Here is a 12,056-nt window from a genome sequence, read left to right as displayed (position 1 = left end):
CTCCCCAAAATCCTCAGAGCCCCCTCCCCAAAATCCTCAGAACCTTCCCTCAAAATCCTCAGAATCCCCCCCCAAAATCCTCAGAATCCCCTCTCCAAAATCCTCAGAAAATCCTCAGAACCCCTCCCCAAAATCCTCAGAACCCACTCCCCAAAATCCTCAGAACCCCCCTCCCAAAATCCTCAGAACCCACTCCCCAAAATCCTCAGAAAATCCTCAGAACCCCTCCCATAAATCCACAGAACCCCCTCCCATAAATCCACAGAACCCCCTCAAAATCCTCAGAATCCCCCCCCAAAATCCTCAGAACCCCCTCCCATAATCCACAGAACCCTCCAAAATCTTCAGAACCCCCGCCCAAAAACTCAGAAACCCCCTCAAAATCCTCAGAATCCCCCCCAAAATCCTCAGAAAATCCTCAGAACTCCTCCCCAAATCCTCCGAAACCCCTCCCCAAAATCCTCAGAAACTCCTCCAAAAAATCCTCAGTACCCCCTCCCCAAAATCCTCAGAAAATCCTCAGAACTCCTCTCCAAATCCTCCGAAACCCCTCCTGAAAATCCTCAGAAACCCCCTCCCAAAATCCTCAGAAACTCCCCCCAAAATCCTCAGAAAATCCTCAGAAGCCCCTTCCCCAAAATCCTCAGAAACTCCCCCAAAAATCCTCAGAACCCCCTCCCCAAAATCACCCACACGCCAGCAGGGGGGGGATTTAATTAACATAGAATATATTTTAAAAAATAATAATAATAATAAATCACTCTGGCTCCCTCCGGGGGGGGCCCAGGGCCCCCCACCCGCGGACGGGCCCCCCAATTTTGGGGAGGGGGGCAGGGGGCAAAGTTACAAGTGCTTTCTACACGTCCCCGGCAGCTGGGTAATTTGGGGAGGGGGGCTTGGGGTACATACTGGGGAGGGGGGAGCGGGATCTCTCCTTAAACATGATGATGATTAGCCGGAAAAATGATAAAATAAAGGCAGAAGCGGCCCCCCCGAGCCCCCCCCGGGGGTCTCTACCTACGGGGTTATGTACAGCCCCCCCCGGGGGTGCAGCCCCCTCCCCACATTTCCCGGGGTTCGGTGCCAGGTGGGCTCTGGGGGTGGGAATTGAGGGGGGGGCGATGAGTGGAACCCCCCAGGATGGTTTGGGGCAGTGCCTGGATTGTCTCCCCCTCCCCAAATTCCCTCACCCTGAGGTGGTCCCGGGGGTTTCCTGGAGAACAGAACCCGGCAGGAATTTGGGGAGGGGGCTGGGGGGTGCTGGGGACCCCCCCCAACCTCGGAAGGAGCAGAAGGAGCCCTTGAGAGCCACGCCTGGAGCCCCCTCCCCACTTTTCCAGGATTTTCCTGGCATGACAGTGACAGGGTCAGTCCCAGGGTGGGAATTGGGGAGGGGGCTTGGCACGGACCCTCCCAGGCTCACTGGGAGCGGTCACAGCCCTTGACAGCCACAGCTTGGAGGGTCCGGACGGAGCCCCCCGCCCATTTCTGTGGGGCTGGGGGGGTCGCAGCTCCCTCCAGCCGGGTTTGGGATCCATTCCCAGGTTTGGGATCCGTTCCGGGGTTTGGGATCCGTTCCGAGGTTTGGGATCCGCTCCCGGGTTTGGGATCCGTTCCGGGGTTTGGGATCCATTCCGGGGTTTGGGATCCATTCCGGGGTTTGGGATCCGCTCCCGGGTTTGGGATCCATTCCGGGGTTTGGGATCCGTTCTGGGGTTCAGGATCCGCTCCCGGGTTTGGGATCCATTCCGGGGTTTGGGATCCGTTCTGGGGTTCAGGATCCGCTCCCGGGTTTGGGATCCATTCCCAGGTTCGGGATCCGTTCCCGCCTCTCCTGTTGCACTCCCGGTTCTCTCCCGCTGCATTCCCGGTTCTCTCCCGGAGCTGCCCCGGTCCCTCAGCGGGAGCGCAGCGGGCGGCGGCCCCGGGGGGCGGGCACGGCGGGCGGGGCGCGGCCCCGGGGCCGGCCCGGGCTCACTGCAGGCGGTCGGAGCGGAAGGAATCCTCCACGGCGGGGTCGGTGAGCAGCGCGCACGGGTCGCTCAGCATGCTCAGCCCGTCCAGCGTCAGCGGCTCGATGCGCAGCTCCTCCTCCAGCCCCCCCAGGCTCCCCAGCGAGCCCCCCTCCACCTCGAAGCCCGGCACCCCCGCCAGGGCCGTGGTGATCTCCTTGGACAGCCCGGGGGGCGAGTCGCCTGCGGGGAACGGGGGGGGACACGGGGGTCAGCGGGGACAGAGACCCCGGGACGGCCCAGGGACCCCCGGGACAGACCAGGGACCCTCGGACAGACCAGAGACCCCCGGGACAGACCAGGGACCCCGGACAGCCCAGGGACCCCGGGACAGCGGCACAGAGACCCCCGGGACAGACCAGGGACCCCGGGACAGCCCAGGGACCCCCGGGACAGCCCAGGGACCCCCGGGACAGACCAGGGACCCCCGGGACAGACCAGAGACCCCCGGGACAGACCAGGGACCCCGGGACAGCCCAGGGACCCCCGGGACAGCCCAGAGACCCCCGGGACACCCCACCTGTGACAGCCCAGGGACCCCCGGGACAGCCCAGAGACCCCCGGGACAGCCCAGGGACCCCCGGGACAGACCAGGGACCCCCGGGACACCACCCTGGGACAACCCAGAGACCCCCGGGACAGACCAGGGACCTCCGGGACAGACCAGAGACCCTCGGGACAGCCCAGGGACCCCCGGGACAGACCAGGGACCTCCGGGACAGACCAGAGACCCTCGGGACAGCCCAGGGACCCCCGGGACAGCCCAGGGACCCCCGGGACAGCGGCGCAGAGACCCCGGGACACCACCCTGTGACACCACAGAGACCCCCAGGACACCCCAGAGACCCCCGGGACAGACCAGGGACCCCGGGACAGCCCAGGGACCCCCGGGACAGCCCAGGGACCCCCGGGACAGACCAGAGACCCCCGGGACACCCCAGAGACCCCGGGACACCCCACTTGTGACAGCCCAGGGACCCCCGGGACACCACAGAGACCCCCCAGGATCCCCAGCCCTCACCTCCCCTCCTGTGACTCTCCCAAACAGCCCCCAGCCCACTCCTTGTGACACCCCAAAGACCCCACCAGCCCCCCCCCAGGACACCCCCCTGTGACACTCAGCCCCCCCCAGAGACCCCCCCAGCTCACCCACCCACCCATGACACCCCAGAGACCCCCAGGACCCCCCACCTGTGAAGATGATGTTGGGGATGGGGCCGTGGCGGCTGCAGTTGCTCAGGTTTGGGCGGCTCAGGCCGGGGGGGTCGTAACCCCCCTCGCTCGGGGGGTAACCCAGGGCCCCCCCCAAATCCTCGGGGAAGCCTCCGCTGTTCCCGGGGGGGCTCTCCCCGATCCCGAACTGCTCCAGCTGTGGGGAGGGGGGGACACGGGAGGTGAGACCCCACAGAGGGAGGGGAGACCCCACAGAGGGAGGGGAGACCCCACAGAGGGTGCCCTGTCCCCATCTCTCCCCTGGTGACCCCACCCAGAGGGTCCCCACCCTATATCCCCCTTACAGTGTCCCCTGACCCGTGTCCACCCCAAAAGGACCCTCCTGATGGGTCTCCTCCCCATGTCCCCATCCCCATCCCCATGTCCCCCCCTCCCCGTCCCCACATCCTCCCAGAGGTGTCCCTGTCCCCATGTCCACCCCATAAAGACCCTCCAGACAGGTCCCTGTCCCCATGTCCCCCTTGCCCCCCTGACCCCATGCAACATCCTCTGACCCCATGTCCACCCCACAAAGGGGATTCCCATCCCCATGTCCCCCTCCCCATCCCCACGTCCCCTCCGAGGTGTCCCTGTCCCCGTGTCCCCCTGTCCCCCTGTCCCCCATCCCCATGTCCCCATGTACCCCTGTCCCCTATCCCCATGTCCCCCTGTCCCCTGTCTCCCATGTCCCCTGTCCCTGTGTCCCCCTGTCCCCATGTCCCCGTGTCCCCACGTCCCCATGTCCCCATGTCCCCGTGTCCCCCATGTCCCCATGTACCCCTGTCCCCATGTCCCCCTGTCCTCGTGTCCCCCTGTCCCTGTCCGTGTCCCCCTGTCCCCATGTCACCCTGACCCCGTGTCCCCCTATCCCCTTATCCCCCTGTCTCTGTGTCCCCCTGTCCCCATGTCCCCCATCCCCATGTCTCCGTGTCCCCACGTCCGTGTCCCCCTGTCTCCGTGTCCCCCTGTCCCCCTATCCCCCTATCCCCATGTCCCTGTCCCCTGTCCCCCTGTCCCCGTGTCCCCCTATCCCCCTGTCCCCGTCTCCCCCATGTCCCCCTATCCCCCTGTCCCCGTGTCCCCGTGTCCCCCTGTCCCCGTGTCCCCCTGTCCCCCTGTCCCCCTGTCCCCGTGCCGCACTCACGCTGCCCAGGCCGAACTCTGCTGCGTGGGGCTGTGCCAGGGGCTGCCCCAGAGTGTCCCTGTCCCCATGTCCCCATGTCCCCCTGTCCCCCTGTCCCGTGTCCCTCTGTCCCCATGTCCCCCATCCCTGTGTCCCTGTGTCCCCCTGTCCCTGTGTCCCCCTGTCCCCCTGCCCCTGTGTCCCCATATCCCCATGTCCCCCTGTCCCGTGTCCCCGTGTCCCCCTATCCCCGTGTCCCCCTGTCCCCCTGTCCCCGTGCCGCACTCACGCTGCCCAGGCCGAACTCTGCTGCGTGGGGCTGTGCCAGGGGCTGCCCCAGGGGGGTGCCGGGGGTGTAGGGGGGGTTGTAGGGGCGCGGGGGGGGCGCGGGGCCCCTCGGGGGGGGCTGGGAGCCCAGCAGCAGCCCCGGCTGCCCGTAGGGGTACGGGGGCAGCCGCTGCTCCGCCGGCAGCTTGCTGGTGTCCAGGGGCACGCCCTGCGGAGATAACGGGGAGGGGGCGTCAGCAGGGCCCCCCCCCGAGGGTGGGGGGCTCCCCCAGCCCCCCCAGCACCGGCAGGAGCCGTCCCTGAGAGCCCCGAGACAGCCACGGCTGCAGGCGGACCCTCGGAGGGGAGGGGGCCTGGAAGGACATGGGGGGCCTGGAGGGACATGGGGGGCCTGGGAGGGACATGAGGGCCTGGAGGGACATGGGGGGCCTGGGAGGGACATGGGGGTCCCCCCACTGGCTCTGGAAGGGACACAGGGTCCCCTCCACTGTCCCTGAGCACGGGGAGGGCTGCGGGGCTGAGGGGGCCCTGGGGTGTGGGTGAGATGAGGATGGAAACGAGACGAGAAGTGAAGGCAGGAGGAGGGGAGAGGAGGATGAGGAGGATGAGGACAAGCAGGACAAAGAGAAGGGTAAGGAAGAGGAGGAAGAGGAGGGCCAAGATAAAGACAAGGATGGGGAAGAGGAGAAAGACAAAGAACATGAGAAGGATGAGAAAGAAGGTGGGGAAGAGGATGAGCAGAAAGGAGACACAGAGGAGGAGAAGGAAAGGGAAAGGAGGAAAAGGATGAGGAGGAGGTCGAGGAAGAGGAGGAAGAGGACAAAGATGAGGCCCAAGACAAGGATGGGGAAGAGGAGAAAGAGAAGAAAAAGAAGAGAAGGAAGAAAAGGAAGAGAAAGAGGAGGAATACAAGAAAGATGAGAAGGAGGAGGATGGAAAAGAGGACAAGGAGGAAGGAGACAAGGAGGAGAAGAAAGGGGGGAAAACAGGAAAAGGAAAAGGAAGAGGAAGAGGAGAAAGAGGACAAAGACGAGGTTCAAGACAAGGACGAGGATGGGGAAGAGAAGGAAGAAAAAGAAGAGAAAGAGAAAGAACAGAAGGACGAAAAAAAGGAGGATGGGGAAGAAGATGAGGAGGAGGAGACAAGGAGGAGGAGAAGGAAGGGGAAAGGAGGGAAAGGCAAAGGAGGAGGAAGAGAAGAAGGAAGGGGAAAGGAGGAAAAGGATGAGGAAGAGGAGGAAAACGACAAAGGTGAAATCCAAGACAAGGACAAGGATGGAGAAGAGAAGAAAGAGAAGAGAAAGAGAAGGAACACAAGAAAGATGACATAAAGGAGGATGAGGAAGAGCAGAAAGAGAAAAAAAAGAAGAGAAAGCAGAGGAATACAAGAAGGGTGAGAAGGAGGATGGAGAAGAGGACGAGGAGGAGGAGGAGAAGGAAGGGGAAAGGAGGAAAAGGACAAAGGTGAGATCCAAGACAAGAACAAGGATGGGGAGGAGAAGAAAGAGAAAGAAGAAAAAGAGAAGGAACACAAGAAGGGTAAGAAGAGGGAGGATGGGGAAGAGGATGAGGAGGAGGAGAAGGAAGGGGAAAGGAGGGAAAGGCAAAGGAGGAGGAAGAGGAGAAGGAAGGGGAAAGGAGGAAAAGGCAAAGGAGGAGGAAGAGAAGAAGGAAGGGGAAAGGAGGAAAAGGCAAAGGAGGAGGAAGAGGAGAAGGAAGGGGAAAGTAGGAAAAGGCAAAGGAGGAGGAAGAGGAGAAGGGAAGGGGAAAGGAGGAAAAGGCAAAGGAGGAGGAAGAGGAGGAGGAAGGGGAAAGGAGGAAAAGGCAAAGGAGGAGGAAGAGAAGGAAGGGGAAAGTAGGAAAAGGCAAAGGAGGAGGAAGAGGAGAAGGAAGGGGAAAGGAGGAAAAGGCAAAGGAGGAGGAAGAGGAGGAGGAAGGGGAAAGGAGGAAAAGGCAAAGGAGGAGGAGGAAGAGGAGGAGGAAGGGGAAAGGAGGAAAAGGCAAAGGAGGAGGAAGAGGAAGAGGAAGGAAGGGAAGAAAGGAGGGAAAGGCAAAGGAGGAGGAAGAGGAGAAGGAAGGGGAAAGGAGGGAAAGGCAAAGGAGGAGGAAGAGGAGGAGGAAGGGGAAAGGAGGGAAAGGCAAAAGAAGAAGGAAGGGGAAAGGAGGAAAAGGCAAAGGAGGAGGAAGAGAAGAAGGAAGGGGAAAGGAGGGAAAGGCAAAGGAGGAGGAAGAGGAGGAGGCCGAGGAAGAGGAGGCGGCGGCGCTGGAGCGGGGACACGACGATGCGTACCTGGGTGATGGAGGACAATGTGGGTGACATTGTTGGTGAGAACTGTTTGGGGTGCTGCCGTCTGCAGTCGCCGGCCGCGGGCAGGGACAGGGGGCTGAGCGGGACGCGCCGGCGGGGCGAGGTGGCCGCGAAGGAGCCGCCCAGCCCCGAGGGCAGGCTGGGGTTGCTGGGCGAGGACTGCAGCGGCTGCGGGCGCGGGGACGTGGGCAGCGAGGGGTTGGAGAGCGAGGAGGACAGCGAGGAAGGCAGGGACTGGTTGGACAGGGAGGAGGGGATGGAGGAGCTGCTGTGGGAGGACTGCAGCGAGGGGTTGCTGAGGGAGGCCTGCAGCGAGGGGCTGCGCAGGGAGGCCTGCAGGTTGGGATTGCTCAGGGAGGACTGCAGGGACGGGTTACTCAGGGAGCTCTGCAGAGGTGAGGGGAGTCCTGTGGGGACAAAAACAGAGAGCACCGTTACCCTGGCACGGCCCCAGCCCCGGGACGGCCCGGGGACGGGGATGGAGGGGGAACAAAACGATGGAGACGGACACACGGACACAGGGACGGACACACACCCCGGGCAGGAGCGGGAGGGGGCACCGGGGTGGGAGATGGGCTCCTGCCAGACCCCTGTGAGACCCCTGGCACTGTCAGAGCGCAGGGAATGAGAGCTGGGCAAACCCCCAGGGACCCACAAAACCAATGGATCCTACAGGGGAACAGGGTGGGAGCTGGGCTCCCCTCAGGGACCCACAAAACCAATGGATCCTACAGGGGAACAGGGTGGGAGCTGGGCTCCCCTCAGGGACCCACAAAACCAATGGATCCTACAGGGGAACAGGGCTGGGCTCCCCCCAGGAACTGGTAACACTATTGGACCCCACAGGGGAACAGGGTGGGAGCTGGGCTCCCTCAGGGACCCACAACATCAATTGACCCTTTAGGGCAACAGGGCAGGAGCTGGGCTCCCCTCAGGGACCCACAGAGCCATTGGATCCCACAGGGGAACAGGGTGGGAGCTGGGCTCCCCCCAGGAAGTGATAACACTATTGGACCCCAAAGGGCAACAGGGTGGGAGCTGGGCTCCCTCAGGGACCCACAGAGCCATTGGACCCCATCGGGGAACAGGGTGGGAGCTGGGCTCCCCCCAGGCACCCACAGAGCCATTGGATCCCATAGGGGAACAGGGTGGGAGCTGGGCTCCCCCCAGGCACCCACAGAGCCATTGGATCCCACAGGGGAACAGGGCAGGAGCTGGGCTCCCCCCAGGCACCCACAAAACCAATGGATCCCATAGGGGAACAGGGTGGGAGCTGGGCTCCCCCCACACACCCACAGGACCCCCAAATCATCCCCACCCCACTCCCAGACGGGGATCCCTGGAGCTGCCACCCCAGGACACCTCCTGGAGGGGCTCTGTGTCCCCCCACACCATCCAGGGGTCCCCATCTCTGTCTGTTGGCCCCTGGTGGCGCTCCCTGTGCCCCCCAGCCTGGGGTCCCGGCTCACCTGGGGGGTCGTAGCCCAGCCCGACGCCGCCGGCGCTGCCGCTGATGCCCAGGTGGGTCATGGTGGTGGCCAGGTTGGAGGTGCTGCTGCCCCCGCTCAGGGGCGGGTACGGGGCCTCCTCGGGGTCCAGGGGGGTGGGCAGGGGGGACGGGAAGTGCAGCGTGGTCAGGTCGGGCAGGGACCCCCCCGTGTTGAGGGCCGAGGGCATGAGGGGCACGTTGGCAGGTTGATCCGGGGACGGGAATACGCTGGCACAGGGGGGAGAGAGACGGGATCAGAGCAGCACAGGGGCTCCCCCAGTGCCCCCCAGTGCCCCTTTGGCACCTCCAGCCCCTCCCTGGCATCCCCCTCCCAGCACTCACTGGATTCCCGGCACCTCGCAGGAGCGCGGCCGGGCCGAGGAGGACGAGAGCTGTGGGATCAAAGGGTGGGAATGAGGCCAGGCCAGGCCACAGGGGTGGGGGACACGGGGGGACACCCCCACCCACCTTCCTGGTGTCCCCACCCACCTTCTTGGTGTCCCAGGGCTTCAGCGAGTGCTTGTTGTCATCGAAGTTCTCTTCGATGGGAGGCACTTGGAAAAGAAACACTGGGAAGGGCACAGGGGGGTCAGTGTGAGGAGGGGGCACAGGGGGGTCAGTGTGAGGAGGGGGCACAGCGGGGTCAGTGTGAGGAGGGGGCACAGAGGGGTCAGTGTGAGGAGGGGGCACAGGGGGGTCAGTGTGAGGATGGGGCACAGCAGGGTCAGTGTGAGGAGGGGGCACAGGGGGGTCAGTGTGAGGATGGGGCACAGCAGGGTCAGTGTGAGGAGGGGGGGGCACAGGGGGTCCGTGTGAGGAGGGGGCACAGAGGGGTCAGTGTGAGGAGGGGGCACAGGGGGGTCAGTGTGAGGAGGGGGCACAGGGGGGGCAGTGTGAGGAGGGGGCACAGAGGGGGTCAGGGTGAGGAGGGGGCACAGGGGGTCAGTGTGAGGAGGAGGGGGCACAGAGGGGTCAGGGGGCACAGGGGGGTCAGTGTGAGGAGGGGGCACAGGGGGGTCAGTGTGAGGAGGAGGGGGCACAGAGGGGTCAGTGGGCACAGAGGGGTCAGTGTGAGGAGGGGGCACGGGGGGGTCAGTGTGAGGAGGGGGCACAGAGGGGTCAGTGTGAGGAGGAGGGGGCACAGGGGGGTCAGTGTGAGGAGGATGGGGCACAGGGGGGTCAGTGTGAGGAGGGGGCACAGGGGGTCAGTGTGAGGAGGGGGCACAGGGGGGTCAGTGTGAGGAGGGGGCACAGGGGGGTCAGTGTGAGGAGGGGGCACAGAGGGGGCACATCAGAGCCCCCCCAGCACAGAGAACGAGGGGACACAGCCCTGGGCACATGGGCTGGTGCCACGCTCACCTTTGCTGTCCGAGTCCCCGTCCAGGAAACCTGTGGGGGAGCAGGAGGGTGAGGGGAGCACCGAGGGGAGGGGGCTGCCCTGGGAGCCCCCCAGGGGGTGTGGGGGGCGCTCACCAGCTCGGCGGCCGGGGGGGGGCCCGGCCTGGGAGGGGCCCAGGTAGGAGTCCTGGGGAGGGGGGTTCATCACGCTCGTGTGCAGCGCCGAGTCCGAGTTCGTCCTGGACACGGGGAGAGGCTGGAGCTGACAGACCCACTGACAGCCCCACTGACAGACCCCTGACCCACTGACAGACCCCTGACCCACTGACAGACCCACTGACAGACCCCCACCCCACTGACAGCCCCCCGACCCACTGACAGACCCACTGACAGACCCCTGACCCACTGACAGACCCACTGACAGACCCACTGACAGACCCCGACCCACTGACAGACCCCCAACCCACTGACAGACCCACTGACAGCCCCACTGACAGACCCCTGACCCACTGACAGCCCCCCGACCCACTGACAGACCCCCGACCCACTGACAGACCCCCGACCCACTGACAGCCCCACTGACAGCCCCACTGACAGCCCCACTGACAGCCCCACTGACAGACCCACTGACAGCCCCACTGACACCCCCAACCCCACTGACAGCCCCACTGACAGCCCCACTGACAGACCCACTGACAGACCCCCGACCCACTGACACACCCACTGACAGACCCACTGACAGACCCCTGACCCACTGACAGCCCCACTGACAGCCCCACCCCACTGACAGACCCACTGACAGACCCCTGACCCACTGACAGCCCCACTGACACTTCCACCCCACTGACAGACCCCTGACCCACTGACACCCCCACCCCACTGACAGCCCCCCAGCACAGCCCCAGCCCCCTCCGGGTGCCCCCTCCCCATTGGGGTCTCTCCCTCTGTGCCCCCAGACCGGTTCCGCTCCCATCCCCTCTGCCACCCCCCAGCATGGGGGGACAATGGGACCCCCAGGGACCCTTCAGGGGCTGGGGGCACCCAGGGTGTTCCCAGTGAGCTGTTCCAAGGCAGAGGAGGGCAGGGAAGGGCTGGGAGAGGCGGCTGGGATGAGTGACAAAGAGGGACATTGTTCAGCCGTGGGACCCCTCCAGAGGGGCCCTGAGGGGGGGCAGGGGCCAGCTCCTCCCCAGGGGGGTCCTGGGGCCTCTCCGGGGGTCTCCAGAGCCACCTCCTCTTCAGAAAGGGCTGGAACAGGGAGAAAAGGGAACCAATGCACCCATTACCTGTTGAGAGCTGAGGGCAGCCGGAATAAATGTCCTTTCTCCATGGGGAAATTGCTCCAGGGCATGGTCCTGCAGAGGGAGAAAGGGCATCAGGGAATGGGGGCGGGGGGGAGGCAGGGACCCCTCAGGGATCCAGGACCCCATTCCCTGTCTGGGAGGGCTGGGAACGGCAGGGGATGGGACAGGGACAGGGCTGTCACAGCCCAGGCTGGGACACAGGCACTGAGGGATGGAGCTGCAGCTTGCACTTGGCACCTGTCCCTGGGGATTCCTCTTCCTGCATGAAATTCCTCCTCAAAGCCCCAACTTGTGGGACAATCCTGGAATCTGGGAGGTGGGAGCTTCCCTCTGCCCCCATCCCAGATCCCAGGAATGCCCAGGAATCCCAGGCAGCTCTGGCTGGCTGTGCCAGAGCCTCTGGCACTCCCAAAGCTCCAGGGTGGGAAAGGGGATGGAAAAAGGGATGGGAACAGGCAGGCAGGATCCAGGGCAAGCAGGGAATTACCTTCTCCAGGATGGGAATGGGAACGGGATGGGAAAGGGATGGGAACAGGATGGGAATGGGATGGGAAAAGGGATGGGAATGGGATGGGAAAGGGATGGGAATGGGATGGGAAAAGGGATGGGAAAAGGGATGGGAAAAGGGATGGGAAAAGGGATGGGGAAAGGGATGGGAAAAGGGATTGGGAAAAGGGATTGGGGAAAGGGATGGGGAAAGGGATTGGGAAAGGGATGGGGAAAAGGGATTGGGGAAAGGGATGGGGAAAGGGATTGGGGAAAGGGATGGGGAAAGGGATTGGGAAAGGGATGGGAAAGGGATGGGAAAAGGGATGGGAAAAGGGATGGGAAAAGGGATGGGAAAAGGGGATGGGAAAAGGGGATGGGAAAAGGGGATGGGAAAAGGGGATGGGAAAAGGGGATGGGAAAAGGGGATGGGAAAAGGGGATGGGAAAAGGGGATGGGAAAAGGGGATGGGAAAAGGGATGGGAAAAGGGATGGG

The 12,056-nt window shown here is 63.9% G+C and overlaps 1 protein-coding gene across 1 annotated transcript; it reads right to left on the bottom strand.

Annotated features, from left to right (window-relative positions):
- Nucleotides 1-717: 717 nt before the first annotated feature.
- On the bottom strand, nucleotides 718-11,207 carry CRTC2 (CREB regulated transcription coactivator 2). Its single transcript, XM_064732634.1, has 10 exons — nucleotides 11,057-11,207; nucleotides 9,906-10,009; nucleotides 9,792-9,821; nucleotides 8,922-9,001; nucleotides 8,775-8,824; nucleotides 8,413-8,660; nucleotides 6,926-7,350; nucleotides 4,637-4,843; nucleotides 3,204-3,381; nucleotides 718-2,195 (listed from the first exon to the last, which is right to left on the bottom strand). Exons 1-10 carry the CDS (start codon nucleotides 11,119-11,121, stop codon nucleotides 1,975-1,977), a joined length of 1,608 nt encoding a protein of 535 aa, XP_064588704.1. The 5' UTR covers nucleotides 11,122-11,207; the 3' UTR covers nucleotides 718-1,974.
- Between the last annotated feature and the right edge of the window lie 849 nt (nucleotides 11,208-12,056).

This window comes from Zonotrichia leucophrys, chromosome 25 (assembly GCF_028769735.1).
Source record: "Zonotrichia leucophrys gambelii isolate GWCS_2022_RI chromosome 25, RI_Zleu_2.0, whole genome shotgun sequence".
NCBI classification, from domain to species: domain Eukaryota; kingdom Metazoa; phylum Chordata; class Aves; order Passeriformes; family Passerellidae; genus Zonotrichia; species Zonotrichia leucophrys.
This window is presented reverse-complemented; position numbering and strand designations above follow the sequence as displayed.

Excerpts from the sequence above, each read along its gene's own strand:
- CRTC2 (XM_064732634.1), bottom strand. The coding sequence starts at position 11,121 with ATGCCCTGGAGCAATTTCCCCATGGAGAAAGGACATTTATTCCGGCTG. Across the intron at positions 8,661-8,774 it reads TGCGAGGTGCCGGGAATCCA|CGTATTCCCGTCCCCGGATC; the intron begins GTGAGTGCTGGG and ends CCCCTGTGCCAG. Across the intron at positions 4,844-6,925 it reads CATTGTCCTCCATCACCCAG|GGCGTGCCCCTGGACACCAG; the intron begins GTACGCATCGTC and ends TTATCTCCGCAG.